This window comes from Prionailurus bengalensis, chromosome A2 (assembly GCF_016509475.1).
Source record: "Prionailurus bengalensis isolate Pbe53 chromosome A2, Fcat_Pben_1.1_paternal_pri, whole genome shotgun sequence".
Classification (NCBI taxonomy): Eukaryota; Metazoa; Chordata; class Mammalia; order Carnivora; family Felidae; genus Prionailurus; species Prionailurus bengalensis.
The window spans coordinates 110,865,073-110,889,988 of NC_057348.1; the positions used below are offsets into that span (position 1 = coordinate 110,865,073).

The following is a 24,916-nucleotide window of genomic DNA, read 5'->3' on the forward strand; positions in this document are numbered from 1 at the left end:
TCTCTCTCTCTCTTTTTCCCTTTGCTTGTTTGTTTTGTTTCTTAAATTCCACATATGAGTGAAATCATATGGTATTTGTCTTTCTTTGGCTGACTTATTTCACTTAGCATTACAGTCTCTAGTCCATCCTTTTCATTGTGAATGGCAAGATTTGTTTCTTTTTATGACTGAATAATATTCCATTCTGTATATACCATATCTTCTTTATCCATTCACTAATCAATGGACACTTGGGCTGCTTCCATATCTTGGTAGTTTTTATGGTTTTAATGTAAATAAATTGGCCACATATTATTAGTTTTTAGTATTTAATGTGAGATAATATTCATACAATTGATGATTTTAGAGTTAGTTTTAGATACACATGAGGAATTCCATAGACACCTCTCAGGGATCAGTGAAGCAATTTCAATATTTTGTGCCAGCTACACGAGTAAAGAAAGATAAACAGGGATGTTGCATTGTTATATCTAATGTTAAGCACTAAAATCAACTTTGATGACACTTTGAAGTACCTTAGTTTTTCTTGTGAATCCAGAAACTTAACTTGTTTTCCTTAATTCAAATTCTAAGTGAATAATCTCTTTTTTTTTAAAGTTTAACCTTTCATCTTTTTTTGTGTGTGTATGAAATTTAAATTTTTGTGGCTTTTTACTCCTATCTTCAAGACCAGACTAAAGCTGCCATGGACAAATATATAGAAGTTTATAACCCTCAAGATACCTTCCCTCTCTTTATCCCTTTCTTTCACTGTATACATCTTTCTTTCTCCCCCAGCCTCCCCTTCCCGCCCCCCACCCCACAGATTCGCAGGTGGGAGCTGTCTGTCAATGTGCATGCATATTTAATTGAAATTCATTCACTTGTATGATTTCTGATTTAAAGTAATACTACTATTTTTGATAGTTATGTTCTGGACTTAGGAGGAAGGATTTAAATAAAAGTTCATTATAACCAGACCTATCAGTCTTTGTATCTTGAAAGACATCTACAGCTTATAAAATGATTACATTTGAAAATGGGCACCATTTGTCTATTTAAGTACTCTAGACTGTGTAAGGTGACACTTTAAAAACATTTTCTCCAATCATTTTTAGTGTAAGGTTTTCCTTTGCATTAATATTCCTGTCGTTCTTAGTACCAGTTTTCATTAGCTTGTGGCTAGCCAGATCTGAGTCCATGAATAAGGCAATATAATATTATTAAAAAATAAACCCAGTCAGTTCAGTGAATTAAAAATTTTTTACACATTACTAAATTTAAATTATTGATTATTTGGTTGTTTTGTATTATTATAAACATTACTAAATAAAAATTCTCTTTAAGCAGCTTATCATTTATTCTCTTGGAGTTTAATAATTTTTAAAAATTACTTTAAATTTTCTTTAGTACATTTAGTACATTGTAATATTACCCCTTTTTACTGACTGTGGAATGAAGAGTTCAGACATTAAAATATACAATATTATCTATTTTAATTTCACATGTGATCAGTACATCTTCGACCTGAGTCACTTTAGAGCCATTGGACTATGATACAGAAATGACCATTGCCTTTTCCTTTAATTACTTTGCAAGGAGGTTTAAGGAGTAAATATTTTTGTTTTCTCTATTAATGTACTAGATAATGTAGAAAATAAAAATTCAGGTGAACAAAATGATTAAAAATTCCATGAAATACCAATTCCAAGAGACAATCACAGGTAAGATTTTGGTATATATTTTAAAGAAGATATATATGTGTTTATATTGTATAGATTTCTTCTAAAGGTTATCCTTTTTACTTTTAAACAAATTTTTAATATTTATTTATTTTTGAGAGAGAGAGAGAGAGAGACTGACAGAGCACGAGCACGAGCAGGAGCAGGGAGAGAGAGAGAGGGAGATACAGAATCCAAAGGAGGCTCTAGGCTCTGAGCTGTATGCACGGAGTCTGATGCAGGGCTCGAACTCACAAACTGTAAGCTGTAGTCGGATGCTTACCCACTGAGCCACCCAGATGCCCCAAGGTTATCCTTTCTATAGTGTTTTTATTTTTAAAAATTTGGATTTTGAAGAGGCTTATACTTAAGACAAGTATACTTTGTCTTAGTTATATCTGAAGTAAAAATAAGTCTGTATTTGAATAGATGTTTTAATATTTAACTTTTTTTTTTCAACGTTTATTTATTTTTGGGACAGAGAGAGACAGAGCATGAACGGGCGAGGGGCAGAGAGAGAGGGAGACACAGAATAGGAAACAGGCTCCAGGCTCTGAGCCATCAGCCCAGAGCCCGACGCGGGGCTCGAACTCACGGACCGCAAGATCGTGACCTGGCTGAAGTCGGACGCTTAACCGACTGCGCCACCCAGGCACCCCAATATTTAACTTTTTAAGAAAAGGACAGTGTATTTCAGAAACTTTGGCTTAAGACATCACTTTAGGAGGGATACACTCAGAATAGCTTAGTTATTTTAAGTAAACTATAAATAAAAAACATATTATGATATATTAATTGATGTGTAGGCTAGCCAAAACAATCTGGAGACTCAAATTTCATAGGTCTGTGTTTTCACATAGGGCAGTAGACTCTACATGTAATAATAATTATATTCATTTGCTTTGAGTTCTTGCATATCTAAAATTTGATTACTTTCTTCTGAATCAAGTGATAAATACTATGTGACATATCATGTGTTATTAAACACCAAAATTTTTAAAATTATAATTGTATTCCCAATTTATATATTTTTTCATGTCTTCTTAATGTGTAGGTGACGCCTCTCAAAAGTTCTTTTCTTCATTACCTTGTGGTGGACTTGGGGTAAGTATGAGTTTGTTTGTTGCTTTTAAATAACATAAACTACCAAAAAAATCCTTTGATTTATCATTGTGGTTATGGGTAAAGCCATTTCTCAGTAAAAGTTATCATAAACTTCAGGACTGGCTACAGAATTTATAGGGCTCAATTCCAAATGAAAATGCATATCCCTGTGTGCAAAACTTACCAAGAATTTCAAGATGGTGACAACAGTGAATTAATCCAAGTGTAGGGCCTTTTAAATCTACAGTTCTGTGTGACTGCACAGATAGCATATCCACAAAGCCAACTTTGCTAGACTTATGTAGCTGGAAAAAAGGTAACACAAAAGGATTCAACTGTTTTGCAGCAGAATTCAATTTTCAAGAGACTCGTACTGAGTACGCAAATACCTAATATTCCTGGTGAAAATGGCATAGACTTCACAAAGTGCTTTGCATTGTGGCATACTTTATTTGTGAACCCTGGGGCCATTTTTGTCTCCAATAATTAACAAAGCCTTTTTTGACCCAGCATATTTATACCACATTTCAAGGACAAATTTGTTTAAATATACGAAGAAAACGTGCTACATTTTGGTGGATGGTTAGAACATATCCTTTAACCTGCAATCTATTTACAGTTAACCCTTACCAGTAACAAGTTGTCATCTTGTAGAACTAAGTACTAAGTCATATTAGGAGAGCATATTTCTAGATCAGGTTTCAAGGACTGAGGAATTTAAGTCAATTAAGTTTCTTGGACATTGAAGGGAAAGAACTGTGTGTGCCATATTTTAGGCAATATTTTACTATCACTAAATTTTATACAGGGAAATCGTACATATTTTCAGTTAATTCTTTCATTTTAGTGACTCTAGATTTAACAAGGATAATCTTTTTGTTTCTTCACCTATGATTCTATCCTCTTCAGAAATATAAATGGCAGCTACAAGAACCAAAATCTGCTTGGAATTTATAGTTTGCTAACATTATACCAGGTTTATACCAGTTTTGTAAAATAGTTATTAATACCATTTTGCAGATGAGAAACTGAAGGCTCAGAGAAATGACCTTATTTTCCTGAAGTCACACAGTAACGGGTAAAAGTCTAAAAGTATGAGGTTGATGTGCGTGTCCATGTGCAGGAGTTCTAAAAGAGCTTATTTGTTCTTTCCATGCCGTTTGTCTTCAGTAGGCTAGTCCCTGGAGCCTAGCATTGCAGCACTGTGGCTGATGTAATGTTCCTTTTGTGGCAGCTCACCAGTGAGCTTCACTTTTTGACCTTGAGCTCAGTATAATCACTATCCTACATTAAACCCTCCTTACTTTTAGCAAACCCACTGTGAAGCCAGGAACTTGCAAAATTATTCTAGAAAGCAGAGGATAAACTGACTTTTAAATTAGGTTTCATTGACAACGGATGGCATTGGCTTTGTCATTATTTTTTAACATCCCAAGTGCCCATTTTAAGAGAATGACTGAGTACCTGAAAATGAGGCAAAGAATGAAACAAAGCTAATGGCTACTTAGAAGATTCAATGATAGGGAGGAAATCAAAGCTGTTAAAAGAGTGATGGTCATCAAACTCCCACTCCTTTACATTTAATACATGACGCAGAGCTGAAATGAGGACAGCTCCTTAGGATCCACCTCCCAAGTCTGACTTGGGTTGTGCCTATACTATATTATCCCTTGAACACAAAGTACCTCTATTCAAACTGCTTAAACTCATACCAAGGTAGCTTCTTATTCTTTAGCTCGAACTGTTCTAGTAAATTCTTAGAAGTGCCCAAGGAATGATGGGTCACTGCTGCTTTTGTCCCTGTATGTCCAACATAAAGCAAAGTGAGTGTCATAAAATAAGTCCTTCATAATGTTTCCAAACACTGTCTTAATCCTTGGTAACAGCAGTGGTGGTAGGTAAATGTAGCTTTGGCAGACAGAGGGGAGGAGGAAGACTGGATTAGTTTGACTTCATCAGTATTGAAGAGGGCTGGAGAGAGGCACTTCTCTTTATTAGATTGGCCTATTGGTCTTCTGAAGGTTCACACTGGTGAGTGTGAACGTGTGTGTTATGCATGCATGTGCATGCACAAGCTTGTCCATGTTGAAACTGTAAAGAACTAGTTTGGGACGCCTGGTTGGCTCAGTTGGTCGAGTGTCCGCCTTCTGCTGAGGTCATGATTTCACAGTCTGTGGGTTTGGGCCCTGCGTCAGGCTCTGTGCTGGCAGCTCAAAGCCTGGAGCCTGCTTCAGGTTCTGTGTCTCCCTCACTCTCTGCCCCTCCCCTTCTCACACTCTGTCTCTGTCTCTCTCCTCTCAAAAATGAATAAACATTAAAAAAAAAAAAACTAGTTTGATTTGGCTTTTTTTTTCTTCCAGAGACCAAATTGTGTTCTGAGGCATTCAGAAACCTCCTTACCCCTCAGATTTTGGGTTTTGATACAAGTCCTAAGAGAAATTCTGAATCCTTTGTGTTTCTACCAGTCTAAATTTTTACCTTTGGGACAGTTCTAGACATACAGAGTATACAAAGATACCCAGTATGAACCGAGAGTGGTCCAACTTCATAAGCTCTCTTCCCAGAGAACTTGGAAACCACTGAAATTGCCCTGTCTTAAGGCACTTTTCTAGTTCAGATCATCTAAGATGGACCCATTAGTTTGAATCCTAAAATACTTAGTGCTCCCCAATTGTTAAAGGAAACTCTAGTTCCTGGAATATATACTTGCTACTAGATGGCTTTAATATATACCTGCTGAAGGCTAATGGATTGACTGGATTTTGAGGAGAATACCTGGGATGTTGTGAAATCAGAAAATCCCTACTTCTTATTAAATTTGCCCCTAAAATTGTATATAATACTTTTTTAAAGTTTTTAAAATTCCAGTATAGTTAGGATACAGTATTTTATTAGATTTAGGTGTACAATATAGTGATTCAACAATTCAGTACATTACCCAGTGCTCATCATGATAAGTATACTCTGCATATGAAAATTTGACAGTGTTGGCTAAGTTGCTCAAAGGGCAAATGGTACTTAAGTTTCTTTCAGGTATATTTTCCAGAATTACACTTTGAGCAACAATCTCAAGGGTTTCTAATTTCTTTGTGTTTGGTTCTCATTTTGTTAGTTACTAGGGCATGACTCATTTCTCATTAATATGTGATCGCACTGCAGAAAATGCATCAGTTGCAGAGAGCATTTTACCAAATCACAGGACTTGGTCATTGTATAATGGCATAAATAATTAAGGGACTCTGAAAATAAAACCCAGTGCAGGACCACTTTAGTTCTCACTCCTAAGGGTATATCACTAAAAATAGTGATCATTTTTCTAGCCATCTGACCTGCTGCTGTGTGAAGAAATCTTGAAATCATTTCTCAGCTTTATTTTTCCCTCTTCACTTGATAGGCCACAAAAAAAACCACAAAAGCAAGGACGAGCAGGCTTTTATGATAATGTCGTCATCAGCTCCCAACTTCAAACACTTCTGCGGCTTTTGAGTTGTCATTTATAACTTGGAACTGAATCGACCCATAATTCCCATGATACACTTAGAGAAATTGATAACAGACTCTGCACTTCTTTTATGGCTCGGAGGAGGCAACTCCAATCACATCACTATTGGCAGGCAATATTATTTTTTGACATGGTTGTAAAAGTATAAAGGGGCTTATGGCATTTGTTTAGATGAGGAATGGGCTCTCAAGCTGTGCTGGGGTTTACAGGACCAGATTAGTGAGAAGCAAAGGGAATATGATGTTTGCAAACAGGATATGATTTTATATATAAGTTTGGGTTTCATGCTCTGTTCCCTGGGGAAAGCCCTGCAGACAGCAGAGAATTCCACTTTTATCCTACAACAGACAGGCTCCTGGTGCCAAAAGGCAGAAAAATAAACGTGGTCAATGGGCAGTGTCAGACCCTTGATTGGAGGAGGAGGAGCTGTGGAAGAGGCAGAACAATTTCCTAGGAGGAATGAGGAATTGCTGAGCATGGGCAGAATCTGGGCCCGCCTAACTGGTCAAAGATGTGCCAAAAATGAGGCCCTGTGAGGTTTTATCAAGGCACCTTCTCCGGCAGCAACTCAGTCAATCTGTGAACACAAAGCTGGATTTTTATTACAAACTTTTACTCTGCCCGTATTCTATTTGATAACTCCTAAATCTGACACACTGTGGAGGTTAGAGATGTCATTTGTGTGATTTGGAGAGGGGGAGATGGGGAGAAGGATTAGGTGGTTGTGGGGAGGTAATTTAAGGCTCATTTCCATTGCCCTGAGGTTTTCAGCATACATTTCATTTATGTTCTAACTATACTTGCTGTATAGGAGGCAGGTTTGGATGAAATGTCTCAAATTCTCTTTCATTCTGTCATATTTATAATCTAAGCTCTTCCCCCTGATGTATAATATTTATGTATATATAAGTATTATATATGTACATACGTTCAAAAGTATCAAATTGTCAATTTGATACTACATTTGTATCTTTATATCATTTTACCCATTTATTACATTACATTGGTTCTTCCCCAATAACAGTAAAAAAAAAAAATCTAGTGGCAAGTCTTTTAAAGGACCTCTCTGACTTTCTTTATTGTGTTATAATATCAGGAGATTATTTATTTTCTGACCAAATCTATAGACAGATCGTTAAATTCAACGTAACAGAAATACTAGACTAATATATTTTTATCCTGCTCTTCAGAGTGGTCTTCTTAGAAACACAATCACTATTTTAGAAGGCATAACAAATGCTATCATATGAAGAGTAAAGGGTAGGAAAAATCACTTTGTGCCAGTAATTAGATAAGGTGCAGGAATGTAGTTACTGATGAGACAAGGCCACTTTTCTCATTTGCTCATAGCCTATTCATTGGGCTGATTTGGACAAATGTTGTGCTGTAGAAACACAATGGAGGGGGCTTCCAGAACAGAAAAGAAAGAAGAGTGATGTTGAAACTGTTCAAGTAGTCATAAGGTAAATAAATTTTCAAGAACAATTAGGAATGAATATATTTGTATGAGTATGTGCGTGTGTATGGGGGGTGGTTATGAGTATGAGGTAGGGCTACACGTCCAGACATTAATTGTTTAGGTCATAATAACACACCATATTATTAAAAATTGCATCAAGCTATTGCTGATTAGGAGGGAATTTTTTTCCCTTAAGCAACAACAACACCTAATGTTTATGCCAAAATTTATATGTTCCTTATCGTAAGTGCACACATTATGTGCTGTTCCCATCCAGTTGTCCTGAGCGGGCACTTATATCTGTAGAGTTGGGGGTGGCATCTGTTTCTCACATGCGGTAATCAGGATTATGTTGATTTCCCTTGTATTAATGTTCAGCTCAAACGTAGCTTGCAATCAGTGCTTCATTTCCTCCGCTGCCGCTATCAGAGAGGCATCACAGCCCTCTTCCCTCCAGCATAATAAGAGGACCCACTAAGATTTGGGATTTCTCCTTTTCCCATCTCCCCTTTCCCATTTGGATTTTCATTAGTTTTAAACTGGATGCAAATGATACTAGCAGGAATACCACTCGGCACCTGGAAAAAGTAACACTGATAAGCTGCCCTAATGAAATTGTTTCAGAATTTTGGTTCATGTTATGGATTCCACAAAAAGATCATGTTGCTCTAGGTGTGGGGCAAAATATTATGCAAGCTAGGAGATGCCTTCTAAATAACAAAGGATGTTTCCAGTATTGCATAGAGTATGCTAATTGTATATACTGAATAATAGTTACAGGGAAGTAGATGGCATTCCCTACAGAGATAAACATCTATATGGTACTCTGTGTTTACTACAAAATGTAAAATGGCATATAATCTTTAAGTATCTGGTGTTCATGGCAGGAAAGAGGGCAATTAGAAATGAAAACCTTAAGTTCCTCCTCAATTCACTTCGCTGTAGCATCTCATTTGTGATTAAATTCTTTCTGTTGCTTTGACTTTATGGCTAAGCACAACAGGATGCATTTTCAAGTTCCAATTTCATTTTCCTATTTAAAGTACACATGGATATAACAAAGCTATTAAAATTCTTCTGTTGTCAACATGAGATAGCTTAAAAATGCCATCATCAAAGCCTTACACATGTGTTTTTTACATTCTTGGGACCACAACACCTATAAAAAACTTTAGGAGCAACACTGTCAATCAACCAAAGTACTGTCAATAGCAGAGAAGAAGAAAACATACCAATTTCTGGAATTTCTTGTTCTATAATCTTTCTCTTGTCTGTAATAATTTTCTCTAAAGAAATTGAAACTTAGATTATGCTATTCCTAAAGGTAAATGGGTTTGGTGAACATTAAGCTTCTAATTCAAGAAATTTATGGTTCTGTGAAACAAAAGCTCTGAGAAATTAAAACATACTTGAATAAATTCAAATATACAATCATAAATTGGTTGCCACTTCTGTTGTCAAGAAAACATAAGGCCTGAGGTCAGATGAACACTTAGAGTTGACAAACGAAATAGTACTTAGAAGAAAAGGAATCTTTGGTCAGCTTCTATGTTGTGCAGCTTAAAATAGACCTAAATCCTGGCCCATCTCACCTTTTCATTTTGATGTGAAAAAACTTCATTAATATTTTTATTTGTCACATTTCTACCCTGGATCCTGATCCCAATATTAATCTCTATGACAAACTAATGTCCAATGCAGAATATTGATACAGCCTATTGGATTTTTCTTTGTTAAGTATTTTGACAGAAAGTTTAGTAAAGCATAATTTCTAAATTTTCATATATTTCAAATTCCAAAACTTAAATTAATTAGTTTGCTGAATGCATGAGCCATAGCAATCAGTTCATGGCAGAGTCCCTAGGACTTAACCATTCCACACTCCTGGGTAGAACCCATAGCTCCTGACTCATAGACAAGCAACATCATTATTACTGTACAACGTCTTCTCTTAAGATATAGAATAATTAAAATTAAGAACTTGAAAGAGTAAGCAGTATCTTATAAACAAAGCATACATTGAATCATTTTTTAATGAAGACTGTTAAAACACTAATACATTTGAGAATGATATACACTCAAAATCATTTGGTTTATTTATTTTGTTACCATATTCTAACTAATATGATTTATATGGCCTCTAATTAATGTTTACTATGGGCACATGTAGGTATCCTTTAAAATGATCCTGTACCATTTTGAAGTGTGGCCATTCAAAGAAATGAAAACAAGGCCTAAAAGTAGTGAAATTCTTTGCTACTAAATAGATGACTTTTTAATTAACCTATTGCCCCTCTTTCAGACATGTCAACATCTATTCATTTATCCATTAAAAAAATAGGTTTTGAGAGCGTCCTGTGTGCTAAGTATGGAGCAACTCTAGCCTCATATTCTTATTTAAAAATTTTTATTTTCTTATCAGTTCTCAATCATATCCCTTATTAGGCTTATCGCTTGTACACTGTGTTAAGCTTCCTCTATTGCTGTTCATCAACTTTGTGAGAAAGACCTGAGAGTCCATGATGATATAGACTAAAGGCAAAATATCTGGTCTCTTAATTGAGCAAAATCCAAAGTCATTTTTCTAATGAAAGATTTATGCAAGACATCTTTCCTGTCTCAGGTTTCTTGGAGGCATCAAATCTTCATTTTGAGAGCTAGCAAGTGAATGCACTCTCTAGCATCAGCTCACTATTCCATTAATAGCAAGTAAAGAAGAAAGAAGTCAAACACACAAAACGAATTGGCCTTTAGATGTAATATACTCACAGCTTCGGGTAGAATTTATTCACTCACTTATTCACTTGTTTACACAATAAATGTATACTGAGGGCTTACTATATGCTAAGAAACTATAAGTACAGCAATGAGTAAAACAGAAAAAAAATTCTATCTTGATGGGGGAGACAGATAAGCAAATATGCATTAGTTCAGATATGTGTGTGTAATGATGAATATTCTGCAGAAAAGAAAGCAAGGAAGGAAGACAGTATGAAATCTGGTGGAGCTTGGGGACAGAACTGGTGGTTAATGGAAAGTGTTACCTTTTGGAGATCAGCATTTCTGGGTGACAGATGACCTGGGAGTCCTGGCTTCTTGTGGTGACTAAATTAAGGAGGGATAACAGGGAGCACGAGGGTAGGCTTGTCAAGACTGCTCAGAGTTTCTGGGTCCCCATCTTCACTCCTACCTATGAAGATGTGACCATCTTGGGATAGGGTTCTGTCCTGAACACACAGAGTTCAGGGCCTACTTTTTTGACTCCTGGATTTAAGTGTGGTGGTGGAGCTGGGGGCAAGTTCAATTACAGGCAACCCTGTAGTTCCTGAAATCTCTCTTAAGATCTGACCTTGGAGGATCTTGAAGGTAGGGGCACAATTATCCAGGCTGTGGCTGTGAGACATCTGAGTAGCTCCAGATCTTAGCAGCATTATGTGCTTTGGGGTTCCCAGTCCCTGGGAACATTATTTGGACATAGTTTCCCATATTGTGCAGCTGCAAATTAGATACAATAGTCTAACACCTGCCATTTTCAAGTATATTGAAAATGCCCTGACATTTGTATTATATTTCCCAGTGGTTTTTCATGTGCATTTTAGCTGCTTCTTTAATGGACACTATTGTATTGTGTCCTCAGTTGTCTCCAGCTGGTCCCTGCTGATGTATATCTGAGCTGTGAGAGTGAAGATAACTGATTTATTGATCCCATTAGGTTAGTGAATGAAGCAAAGGATGATGACTTCTCTATTTGTTCATTGCCAATTGTGTGCTGTGTGTATACAGCACAAGGAGCACAAACTTTGGGGTCTGAATTCCAGGGCTATGTTTACTATTAAATTTCTGTTGCTGATACTCTTAATATCTTCAGTATTAAATGGGATGAACCAACAAAAAATTTCAGCTAAGTTGTTTACAGCTGTACTCTAACCATCTAAGTAAAATTATAACCCTTAACTTTAAACCTAATAGTGTACAGAAGGTTGACTTGATGAGGTGATTATCTATTAGGTGAGATGCCCTGACCTCTCCAGCAGGGCCATAGAGAACCCTTTAAAACATACCTATTTATTGGTTCTTGTAGAACTGGACTGATTCACTGTCTTTACATGGAGCTTCCAGTGATAACCTACCTCATGTCTTAATCTTCACAGGATTCCCAGAAGTCTTGTTACTAAAGGTGTAATTTGGGCTTTCTACTCTACAGAAAAGGAAACTGAGGTTCAGAGAAGGGAGTAACTTGTTCAAGTCACACAATTAGTACGTGGCGAAGTAGAGATCTCCTGATTCCCAAGCTCTTGACCACAGTACTGTGCACACACAATTTACCATAATTTCAACCTCATATGATTATCAACACTCATTTCCCAAATGAGAATAATCCTAGCCATAATAAAGCACAATTATTTCTTTTGCTGAAAGCCTTTTCTTTTTTATTGTACTTCCTGTAAGGTATCATCCATGCTCTCAGGCATCATTAATTTGGGGTGAAAATTATGCACCTATAGACAGCATTGTAATTTGAACTAAAATAATGAAAAACCTCTGAAATTGGACCAAACCACTGTGGGATGAGTAAGATAGAATCTCATTTTACACACCTATGGAGTTAGAGTTAATTTTATTAAGCTGTCTTGGAAGAAACAGGGCTCTAACATGCACTGTCCAGTACTTACAAGGATTAGCATATTATGAAATATACTTTCCATAGCGTGTTCACCAGATTAAATGAAGTAGTAGGAAAATACTGAGATGGTCTTACTTGGCTATATCTCTAATTCAGTCTTGGTGGGACTGACCAGCCGATTACTATGAATAGCAATAAGGACTCTGAGATTCTTTGATTGACCACATAACCCAAAGTAATTCATATATTATTGGGAAATCCTTGAGTCCACCAGTACCTTAAATAAGAATCAGAATCGTAAGATGCAGCACAGCCACAACAGATATGTTCCTATACTTATTCTCATCAGCGGCATATAAATAGCAAAGGGATATTTTTGTGAAGATGAAGAGTGACTAGAAATTGTACATGTAAGGTCAGGGCTGTCAGAAAGCAGTTGATCATACCGGGAGGGGGGTTATGGTAGAGCATTAATGTACATGGCATGCCCCTTGTCTCTTCCAGCTGCTTCATTAATAGTTCACGCCTTCTTTCCATATGGAATATCGGTCACAGTATTCATTCATCATATCCATGGTTTTACTTGGAATCTGAAGGTCCTCCCTATAGCTTCTCTATTTCTTTTTCATCTCACCATGACTAAAAAAGCTAAGGTGTGGGCATTATAACCTACAAGTGATCCCAAGGGAGTGGGCTGTCATTCATGTGTTCCTCTTAGTGTTGAACAAAAGAGAGAAAGCATGTGGGTTTACCCACACATTGTCATCATAAATCCATCCCAGCTCCATTTCAAAAGTCTCAGGATTTCAGCAGAACATCTAACATGAAATGAATATATACATTCAAAGAACAGGCATATTGTATCACATGGGAGAAGGGAGGAGGCCATTGTTAAAGGCTGCAGAGCCAACCAAAGAATACAATGAAGAATACCATAGGTCCTTGGCCCAGAAATATGACTGTCAACATACTCCTACAGGAATCGCCCAGATTACAGAGGGCTTTCAAGAGATTCTGAAGTACTGCTACCTAAATAATGCGGAACCTTCCTTGAGTGGTTTTATAGCTTTAGGGTGTATGTCTTTCCACCGAGCTCTAGAGTCAGAGAAATCAGCAATGTAAACTCTATCTTATAGTTATTTGACTTATCTTAGCCACAGTTTCTTCATCTTTAAAATGGGGACAGTTGGGCCTCTCTCATTGCATTATTATGAGGATCAAATATGGTGATGTAGGTTATCAGTGGCAACTCTGTGTAGTGAATGGACCTACTGCATTCTGATGGGTGGCCCTCAATAGGTCTTGTTTTGCAAAGAATAAAGAAGCTGCTGCCTCAAAGGTATGATTTTAAATCTTCTTCAAAGTCCTGAAACCTTCAGGTCCCATCTGACATACTACCCAGCTAATGTTCTCCCATTAGAATCGTGGCAGTTTAGGGAGACTAGTAAGAAGGATATGGAGATTGTTTTCAGAAGCTCTTGTAATGAGATACACAGAGAAACTTGATTTAGAAATTAGAACATTTGGATTCAAGTCTCCACATTGTCTCTGATTCAACAGAACTGGATGGGGCCTGAAATTCTGCATCTCTTACCCATATGATGTCAATGTTGCTGATCCATGAACCACACTTTGAATGATAAGATCCTGTGTGGACTACAAAGGGGCAAATAATTTAATTTTTCTAGGCTTCAATTTCTTTATCTCTGAAGTAGAGGTAATTAATGAAACATACTTTATCATCTCCTTTGGGGGTCAAATATGGTATTACTATGTGGTAATACTTTATCTAAATTTAAAACAGATTTTTTTAAGTTTATTTATTTATTTTGAAAGAGTGAGAAGGTGTGTTTGGGGGAGGGGTAGAGATAGGAAGAAGAGGATCTGGAGCAGGCTCTGAACTGTCAGTGCAGAGCTTGAGGTAGGGCTTGAACTCACAGACCATGATATCATGACCTGAGCCACCCAGGCACCCCTAAAATAGCTTTAAAAAATCAGTTTTTCTGGAGCGATCATAAAGCAGGCTCCCATTAACTTGATACTGGGGATCTTGTTGACAAAGACTTACAGGGATGTCTTGTCTTCTTAGGGCAAATAGTTAAGACCTGGAAGTTCTATGATGAGTAGGGGTACACCATGACAGAGGTTGGGGGCCCTAGAGGCACCCCAGATGTTGCTGGTTATCAAGCTAGAGAAAGGAGGAACCTAATGCTAGCAAATGAAAGCTATAGATCTAGGTGTGGTGCTAACTAAAGAAACATGTTCTTCATGAAATCAGTGATGTAATGCAGGACTTGAATGGGGAAACTATTTTTACATTTTAGCCAGAGTCAAATCCTGTTAAGAAATATATCACTATAGAATTGACTTATTTTCATCCATTAATTGATTCTCTTGGCACACATTTATTAAGGATCTATTATGTGTCAGATGTGTGAAGATACACCCTTAGCACTGCGTTCATGGCTCTTAACACTAGTTCTCGTCATATATCATTAAGAAGAGATCTATAGAACAAACAATATAGAAAATCTTTTTTTAGTTCTTATCTGCATTTGTCTGCTCAGGCTGCCATATAAAGACACCACAGACTGGCTAGCTTCAACAACAGAAATCATTGTTTACCAGTAGCTATATAAATATAGGGTATTCCTAAATAATAGCTCAGGTATCCCATGAAGTTATTGATTGTTTTCCAAGTTTCACAGTCATCCTGTATATGGAACATCATGTAACTAGCCTACTGCAAGGAAATCCAGAGGAAAGAAAAGAAACACGTACAAAACAAACAAAACAAAAACATCTACTTATAAAACCTGATTAACCTTTTATTTTTTATTTTTTTATTTAAAAACATTTTTCATGTTTGTTTATTTTTTTATTTTATTTTTTTCAATATGTGAAATTTGTTGTCAAATTGGTTTACATACAACACCCAGTGCTCATCCCAAAAGTGCCCTCCTTAATACCTATCACCCACCGTCCCCTCCCTCCCACCCCCATCAACCCTCAGCTTGTTCTCAGTTTTTAGGAGTCTCTTATGCTTTGGCTCTCTCCCACTCTAAGCTCTTTTTTTTCCTTCCCCTCCCGCATGGGTTTCTGTTAAGTTTCTGAGGATCCACATAAGAGTGAAAACATATGGTATCTGTCTTTCTCTGCATGGCTTATTTCACTTAGCATAACATTCTCCAGTTCCATCCACGTTGCTACAAAGGGCGATATTTCATTCTTTCTCATTGCCACGTAGTACTCCATTGTGTGTATAAACCACAATTTCTTTATCCATTCATCACTTGATGGACATTTAGGCTTTTTCCACAATTTGGCTATTGTTGAGAGTGCTGTTATAAACATTGGGGTACAAGTGCTCCTATGCATCAGTACTCCTGTATCCCTTGGGTAAATTCCTAGCAGTGCTACTGCTGGGTCATAGGGTAGGTCTATTTTTAATTTTCTGAGGAACCTCCACACTGTTTTCCAGAGTGGCTGCACCAGTTTGCGTTCCCACCAACAGTGCAAGAGGGTTCCCGTTTCTCCACATCCTCTCCAGCATCTATAGTCTCCTGATTTGTTCATTTTGGCCACTCTGACTGGCGTGAGGTGATATCTGAGTGTGGTTTTGATTTGTATTTCCCTGATGAGGAGCAACGTTGAGCATCTTTTCATGTGCCTGTTGGCCATCCGGATGTCTTCTTCGGAGAATGTCTATTCATGTTTTCTGCCCATTTCTTCACTGGGTTATTTGTTTTTCGGGTGTGGAGTTCGGTGAGCTCTTTATAGATTTTGGATACTAGCCCTTTGTCTGATATGTCATTTGCAAATATCTTTTCCCATTCCGTTGGTTGCCTTTTAGTTTTGTTGGTTGTTTCCTTTGCTGTACAGAAGTTTTTTATCTTCATAAGGTCACAGTAGTTCATTTTTGCTTTTAATTCCCTTGCCTTTGGGGATGTGTCCAGTAAAAGATTGCTACTACTGAGGTCAGAGAGGTCTTTTCCTGCTTTCTCCTCTAGTGTTTTGATGGTTTCCTGTCTCACATTTAGGTCCTTTATCCATTTTGAGTTTATTTTTGTGAACGGTGTGAGAAAGTGGTCTAGTTTCAATCTTCTGCATGTTGCTGTCCAGTTCTCCCAGCACCATTTGTTAAAGAGACTGTCTTTTTTCCATTGGATGTTCTTTCCTGCTTTGTCAAAGATTAGTTGGCCATACGTTTGTGGGTCTAGTTCTGGGGTTTCTATTCTATTCCATTGGTCTATGTGTCTGTTTTTGTGCCAATACCATGCTGTCTTGATGGTGACAGCTTTGTAGTAGAGGCTAAAGTCTGGGATTGTGATGCCTCCTGCTTTGGTCTTCTTCTTCAAAATTCCTTTGGCTATTCGGGGCCTTTTGTGGTTCCATATGAATTTTAGGATTGCTTGTTCTAGCTTCGAGAAGAATGCTGGTGCAATTTTGATTGGGATTGCATTGAATGTGTAGATAGCTTTGGGTAGTATTGACATTTTGACAGTATTTATTCTTCCAGTCCATGAGCACGGAATGTTTTTCCATTTCTTTATATCTTCTTCAATTTCCTTCATAAGCTTTCTATAGTTTTCAGCATACAGATTTTTTACATGTTTGGTTAGATTTATCCCTAGGTATTTTATGCTTCTTGGTGCAATTGTGAATGGGATCAGTTTCTTTATTTGTCTTTCTGTTGCTTCATTATTAGTGTATAAGAATGCAACTGATTTCTGTACATTGATTTTGTATCCTGCGACTTTGCTAAATTCATGTATCTGTTCTAGCAGACTTTTGGTGGAGTCTATCGGATTTTCCATGTATAATATGTCGTCTGCAAAAAGTGAAAGCTTGACTTCATCTTTGCCGATTGTGATGCCTTTGATTGTCTGCTTGCTGATGCTAGAACTTCCAACGCTATGTTAAACAACAGTGGTGAGAGTGGGCATCCCTGTCGTGTTCCTGATCTCAGGGAAAAAGCTCTCAGTTTTTCTCCATTGGGGATGATGTGAGCTGTGGGCTTTTCATAAATGGCTTTTATGATGTTTAAGTATGTTCCTTCTATCCCGACTTTCTTGAGGGTTTTTATTAAGTAAGTTTGCTGAATTTTGTCAAATGCCTTTTCTGCATCGATTGACAGGATCATATGGTTCTTATCTTTTCTTTTATTAATGTGATGTATCATGTTGATTGATTTGCAAATGTTGAACCAGCCCTGCATCCCAGGAATGAATCCCACTTGATCATGGTGAATAATTCTTTTTATATGCTGTTGAATTTGATTTGCTAGTATCTTATTGAGAATTTTTGCATCCATATTCATCAGGGATATTGGCCTGTAGTTCTCTTTTTTTACTGGGTCTCTCTCTGGTTTAGGAATCATCATGTTTGTTTATTTTTAAGAGAGAGAGAGCACAAATGGTGGAGGGGCAGAGAGAGAGTGAGACACAGAATCTGAAGCAGGCTCCAGGCTGTGAGCCATCAGCACAGAGCCGACGAGAGGCTCGAACTTGTGAGCCGTGAGATCATGACCTCAGCTGAAGTCATACGCTTAATGTACTGAGCCACCCAGGTGCCTCTTGATTAGCTTTTTTTTTTAATTTTTTTTTTCAACGCTTATTTATTTTTGGGACAGAGAGAGACAGAGCATGAACGGGGGAGGGGCAGAGAGAGAGGGAGACACAGAATCGGAAACAGCCTCCAGGCTCTGAGCCATCAGCCCAGAGCCTGACGCGGGGCTCGAACTCACGGACCGCGAGATCGTGACCTGGCTGAAGTCGGATGCCCAACCGACTGCGCCACCCAGGCGCCCCTTGATTAGCTTTTTAAACAATCATTCCCCATTTATTCTTAAGATGCTAATGCCCAGGATAGAAAAATATATCTTTATCCTATCCCTGATAGCAGTGAAGATTTCGTCAACTCTATGTTGTTTTAAAAAATAGGTATTTTCTGGGGCGCCTGGGTGGCGCAGTCAGTTAAGCGTCCGACTTCAGCCAGGTCACGATCTTGCGGTCCGTGAGTTCGAGCCCTGCGTCGGGCTCTGGGCTGATGGCTCAGAGCCTGGAGCCTGTTTCCGATTCTGTGTCTCCCTCTCTCTCTGCCCTTCCCCCATTCATGCTCTGTCTCTCTCTGTCCCCAAAATAAATAAACGTTGAAAAAAAAAATAGGTATTTTCTAATAGTGCTAGAGATTGGAAATTAAAGATCAAGTTGCAGGCAGGATTGGTTTCTCCTCAGGCCTATCTCTGTGGTTTGCAGATGGACACTTTTTCACTGTCTTTACATGGCTTTTTCTCTGTGTGTGCACATAACTGGTGTCTCTTTCTCTACTTACAGGGACACCAGTCATATTGCCTCTTTAGAGTCCCTATCTGCAAATATGGTCAAATTGGGGTTAGATCTTCATCATTTGAATTTGGGGAGAACACAATTCCATCCATATCAAAATCTATTATCTAGGGTTGACTTTGAAATCCCAGTTCTGTGTCTTATCAACTGTGTAACTGTTCGAATTACTTAACCTCTCTGAAGCTCAGTTTCCTCTTTTGTTAAAGTGACTAATAGTACATGAGGAATAAATTAGGTAATGTTTCTAAAATGTTTAACACAGTGTCTGGCACTTATTTGTTGCCTCAATCCATCCCCTGCATCTTTTTTAGATGCTGACCAGAGATATTTACTTTGTGCTTTCTTTGAGTAGTAAGTTTGACTTGTTCTCTCTTCCCCTGAATCTACTAACAGTCTAAGCTTTTCTCTCTTTGGATCTTTCCTACTCCCACCCCAACTTTTACTGTTGCCGAAAAGAAAATATGTATTGTAATCTTCAGTTCTAGCCCTAAGAGTAGAGGCTTGAGGATAGAAAAATAATGAACTTCTCAAATACTTCTTAAGTGGAAAAATGTAATTATTCTATTTCCTAAAACAAATAAGAAATTTGGCTTGCAGATGTCATTATACATATTGTATAGAGCTTAAAAAAGAATAAGCTATGTTGAAAAATTAAAACTAGAATTTCTCAGAAATTAAATAAAACTGAGATGATTTCAGTGATTTTAAAAAATATTAGATAATTTCTAAGTTACCAAATCAAGATACTGTCTGCAGAAATAGCTGATCCACAATGGATGATTCATTTAAAATAGGTATTTTACCTGAAGTAATGCAAAAGTTAAAAAGATACTTAATTTCCTTCGTAGTTTAACTTTTATACAACATGCCTAAAATGGTATAGAATCAGTACTTTGATGAAACCTCTGTTTCTTTGTTAAGTCTGATGTCTCTCAGGAGGTTTCTACGGGCATCTGATCATTATTTAAGCTTAAACTCAATTATTCAAAAATGCCCTGTGGCCCAAGCAGCAGCATAGCATAGCAGCAGCTGTTTACTGAACTGCTTAGTATTGGCTGAGGACTTTTGGTTCCTAACTCTCAGGATGAAATATTCAAGGCATCCGTGGAAGAATCATGTACCACATTAACCATGCTCAGTGCGTATGAAACCTGTTCTGTTAATGGGCAAACTAGTATTATATTTTAACTCTGGGAATATTTCCGAAAAGAATCAACAAGCTAAGTTTCGATTATACAAAGGAGACTGTGCCTAAATTCCTTTTCTTCTAAGTCATTCTCTTTTCCTTTTAAAATACTTTCATATCCACTTTCAGTACAGGTAGCTTAATTTTTATCACGTGCGGCTTTTCAGAGCATTAGCTTTGTTTCGGGTGCCAGAGATTGAGCTATGCTGGATGTGCTTGGAAAAGGCCCACATTCATTCAGGAAACTCCAGTTGAACTAGATCCATATGCAGCTAAAAAAAAAAAAAATGTAGCTTTCTGATTAGAAGTAGTTTCTGGCTTCTAGCATTATCACAGATGATTTTTGTTTTTGATGTGCCGCGGAATAAAAAGTAATGTTGGAACCAAAACTCTGGGATTTTTTTTTTCTCTTAGTGAACATATTTACTGAGAATTTACTACTTTCACTGTTGTGTTGCACTATGTTAAACACTTTACATGCATTGACTAATTTAATGCTAATAATAATCCTATGAGGAAGGTGATATAATCCTGTGACTAAGGTAGTTTCGTCTCCATTTTATTTAGAGCATGGTTAATAAACTTGCCCATGTTTGAACAGCTTGTAAATGGAAATAGTTTTCAAGGTCTCTAACTCTAACTCTAGAGTCAAAAAATAGATAAGGTAATACTGCACTAAACAGTGATGAAGCCATTGCCAAAGCTATCACCTAAAATAATGGAATAAAGTGGAAGAGTCCAAAGATTGGCTCCTTGGAAAATCTGTTAAAAAGCTTATTAAAAAACCTGACAATTTCTCCAAATCCTGGGGCTATGAAAGCCTCTAGGTACAAACTAGTAGTATAATGCTTTGACAAATTATATTGGTAGCCATTCTCTCTTGGTACAACTTATCTTGTTAGGGTTAATTTATTTTCAAACTCTTAACGCATTTCCAATTTTACCTGTAGCTTTACCTTTTCTTTGTGGCTCTCTTACCCAAGTAGAATTCGATCTTTGTGTAATTTGGAAGGAAAGTCCTTTCTCTGTGAAATCAGTGCTCCTCAAATTATTATGTGGTAAAGGACAAGATTTTGTTTGCTTACTTTTTATTTCCTGTCACAGAGCAATGCTCTTGTAAAATGTAATAAAAAAGAATTACTAAAAAAGAGATTAAAAACCATACAAAATGCAAATTCATTTTTATTAGGTTCAACAGATATAAAATTGTTCCAAAAATTTGTTATAAAAGTTTCTAAAGGCTTGCTTTTGTTTATCTTGTTGTCAGACTGGGACCACCATGGTTCCATGGACCACACTTTGAATAACAGTGTTCTATATTAGGGAGGTTTTGCTATGGTTGAATTTAAATCAACCATCTTGTTAGTTGTTATATACTTGTTACATCTGTTTTTGCTTGTTTTCTTTTTCTTTTTTCTGCTTTCCTTTGGATTGAATATTTTTGAGAATTATATTTTTATTTCCATTATAGGCTTATTTTATCTATATTTTAATAGTTTCTCTAGTATATACATTTATTAATTAATATATTTCAAAGTCAGTAATATTACACTACTTCTTATATAATGTGACAATCTTATAGTAGTTTGTTTGCAGTCCTCTCATTCTACATATTTTGTTGGCGTATCTGACTTTTTACATGTGCCATAAAACCCTCAATAAAATTGTTATTGTTTTTGCTTTAGACAGTCAAGGTTTTAAGGGAATAAAAATAAGGGAAAAGTCTCTTTTATATGAGCCTTCATAATTATGATTTTCAGCACTCTTCATTTCCTGAGTGTTTTTCTTTACCGTTTTTTGTATTTCAGGTCTGATGGAAGTATAATACTTCAGCAGTTATTTTTCTGAAAATTTTTATTTTACCTTTTAAAGTTATTTTTGTTCGTATAGAATTCTGGATTGACATGTTTATCCTTTGAAAACTTTGAAGATGTGACTCCATTGTTTCCTAGCTTAAATAGTTTCTGCTAAGAAATATGCTAGCATTCCTGTTCTTAGTTCAAGATTTTATGTAATGTGTTTCTTTTCTCTGGCTTCCTTCAGGATTTTTTTTTTTAATTTTTTTTTTCAACGTTTATTTATTTTTGGGACAGAGAGAGACAGAGCATGAACGGGGGAGGGGCAGAGAGAGAGGGAGACACAGAATTGGAAACAGGCTCCAGGCTCTGAGCCATCAGCCCAGAGCCCGACGCGGGGCTCGAACTCACGGACCGCGAGATCGTGACCTGGCTGAAGTCGGACGCTTAACCGACTGCGCCACCCAGGCGCCCCCAGGATTTTTTTTTTTTAATATTTTAGCAATTTGATAGTGATGTGTCTAGGTGTGGTTTTGTTTTTGTAATTGAATTGATGGCATTTTTTTGTAGTTCTGTTTTGAATTTTTTGGATCTGTGGTCTCACTTTTTTTGATAAATTCTCAGTCATTATCTCTTTAGTATTTCTTCTGCTTTATTTTATTTCTTTCCTCATTCCAAGAATCCAGTTACACCTGTAATAGACTAATTCAGGTTACTTGCTTGTTTTATGAACTTAGCTCCAAACCCCTCCCCCACAGTTAACTAATTATTTATTCAGCACTTGTTATTATTATTATCATTATTAGCTTTCTCTCCCCCAAACAATAAAGTAAATTTAGACCAATTGTTCTTTTTTTTATATATAACTTGTTTTTTATTTTTTTAAATTTACATCCAAATTAGCATATAGTGCAACAATGATTTCGGGAGTAGATTCCTCAGTGCCCCTTCCCCATTGAGCCCATCCCCTTTCCTATAACCCCTCCCATAACCCTCAGTTTGTTCTCCATATTTATGAGTCTCCTCTGTTTTGTCCCCCTCCCTGTTTTCTATATTATTTTTTCCCTTCCCTTGTGTTCATCTGTTTTGTCTCTTAAAGTCCTCATATGAGTGAAGTCATATGATTTTTGTCTTTCTCTGACTAATTTCACTTAGCATAATACCCTTCAATTCCATCCACATAGTTGCAAATGGCAAGATTTCATTCTTTTTGATTGCTGAGTAATATTCCACTATATATATATATACATATATATATATACATACACACACACACACACACACACACACACACACACACCACATCTTATTCATCCATTCATCCATAGATGGACATTTGGGCTCTTTCCATACTTTGGCTATTGTTGATAGTGCTGCTATAAACATTGGTATGCATGTGTCCCTTCGAAACAGCATCCCTGTGTCCCTTGGATAAATACCTAGTAATGCAATTGATGGGTTGTAGGGTAGTTCTATTTTTAGTTTTTTGAGGAACCTCCATACTGTTTTCCAGAGTGGCTGCACCAGCTTGCATTGCCACCAACAATGCAAAAGAGATCCTCTTTCTCCACATCCTCACCAACATCTGTTGTTGCCTCAGTTGTTAATGTTAGCCATTCTGACAGGTGTAAGGTGGTATCTCCTTGTGGTTTGATTTGTATTTCCCTGATGATGAGTGATGTTGAGCATTTTTTCATGTATCTGTTAGCCATCTGGATGTCTTCTTTGGAGAAGTGTCTATTGCTGTTTTTTTGCCCATTTATTCACTGGATTATTTATTTTTTGGGTGTTGTCTTTGATAAATTCTTTATAGATTTTGGATACTAACCCTTTATCTGATATGTCATTTGCAAATATCTTCTCCCATTTCTGTTGGTTGCCTTTTAGTTTTGCTGATTATTTCCTTCGCTGTGCAGAAGATTTTTGTTTTGATGAGGTCCCAGTAGTTCATTTTTGCTTTTCTTTCCCTTGCCTCTGGAGACGTGTTGAGTAAGAAGTTGCTGCAGGCAAGATCAAAGAGGTTTTTACCTGCTTTCTCCTCGAGGATTTTGATGGCTTCCTGTCTTACGTTGAGGACTTTCATCCATTTTGAGTTTATTTTTGTGTATGGTGTAAGAAAATGGTCCAAGTTCATTCTTCTGCATGTCACTGTCCAGTTTTCCCAGCACCACTTGCTGAAAAGACTGTCATCATTCCATTGGATATTCTTTCCTGCTTTGTTCAAAGATTAGTTGGCCATAGGTTTGTGGGTCCATTTCTGAGTTCTGTATTCTGTTCCATTGATCTCAGTGTCTGTTCTTGTGCCATAGACCAGTTGTTCTTATGTTCACAAACTCTTCAGGGCCATGAAGTTATTAATAAATGAATTCCTATGCACACCAAACATTGTCCAAGGACTGAATAAATATGTGTCAAAAATATGAAGCTACATTTTCAAATTCATGTAGACATTACTGCAATTAATATGCTTCAAGTTAATTTAAAAACATTGCTGAATTAATTATAATTTTCACCACCATGTATTTTCGCAAGTAACACGTTTGAATAATGCAATAAAACTTTTCATAGTGCTGTGAATATTTGTAGCCTTTACTTAAAATGTTAACCTAAGCATCCTTACTCTAGTCTTATCCTCAGGCAAAGCTAGAATCCTTAATAAACATACCCCGCCCCCCTCGAGTTAGAGAAGTTATCTCTCTAAGTGCCCCACTCTAAGAAATCTTTAGTTAGGCTATGATCATTTCACACAAGAAATCAACCCATCTAGTTCCTCTGAGATACTTTTTTTTTCCCCCATTTCCTACTTTAGAATTCTCAAGCTTTGGGTAGAAGAAATAAGTCACCCTGGACTGCAAAAGTTACGCACTGATAGCCCAGGAGCCATATTTAGCACATCTATAGATAAGTTTCTTTTTAGCTTGGCTGGGGATTTTTTAAAAAATGAGTTCTTCTCAATGTTTAAGATTTAAAAAATCACCCCAAAGGCCCCCTCTCATTTACCTTACCTTACATTACATCTACATTACCAGTCTGACCTCTGGAGTCTTTCGAACATGTGGCTACTGCTTTAGGCCTGAATTGTTCCACTTCAGTATGTGAGACTCTCTGAGCTATTTTCTTTGTACCTTTTCCTGTTCATGGACTCTACTTGTTGATATTAGTCACTAATACCCTTAACACCAAGGAAGTTCTTTACAC

At 37.0% G+C, this 24,916-nt stretch overlaps 1 protein-coding gene across 1 annotated transcript in view; it reads left to right on the top strand.

Moving 5' to 3' along the window:
- The window catches only part of HDAC9 (histone deacetylase 9), a 939,997-nt gene that overhangs the window by 668,957 nt on the left and 246,124 nt on the right, over positions 1-24,916 (top strand). Inside the window, exon 18 of the mRNA XM_043589049.1 lies at positions 2,755-2,804. Within this exon, the coding sequence (XP_043444984.1) occupies positions 2,755-2,804 (50 nt within the window). The remainder of the gene's footprint in view (positions 1-2,754; positions 2,805-24,916) is intronic.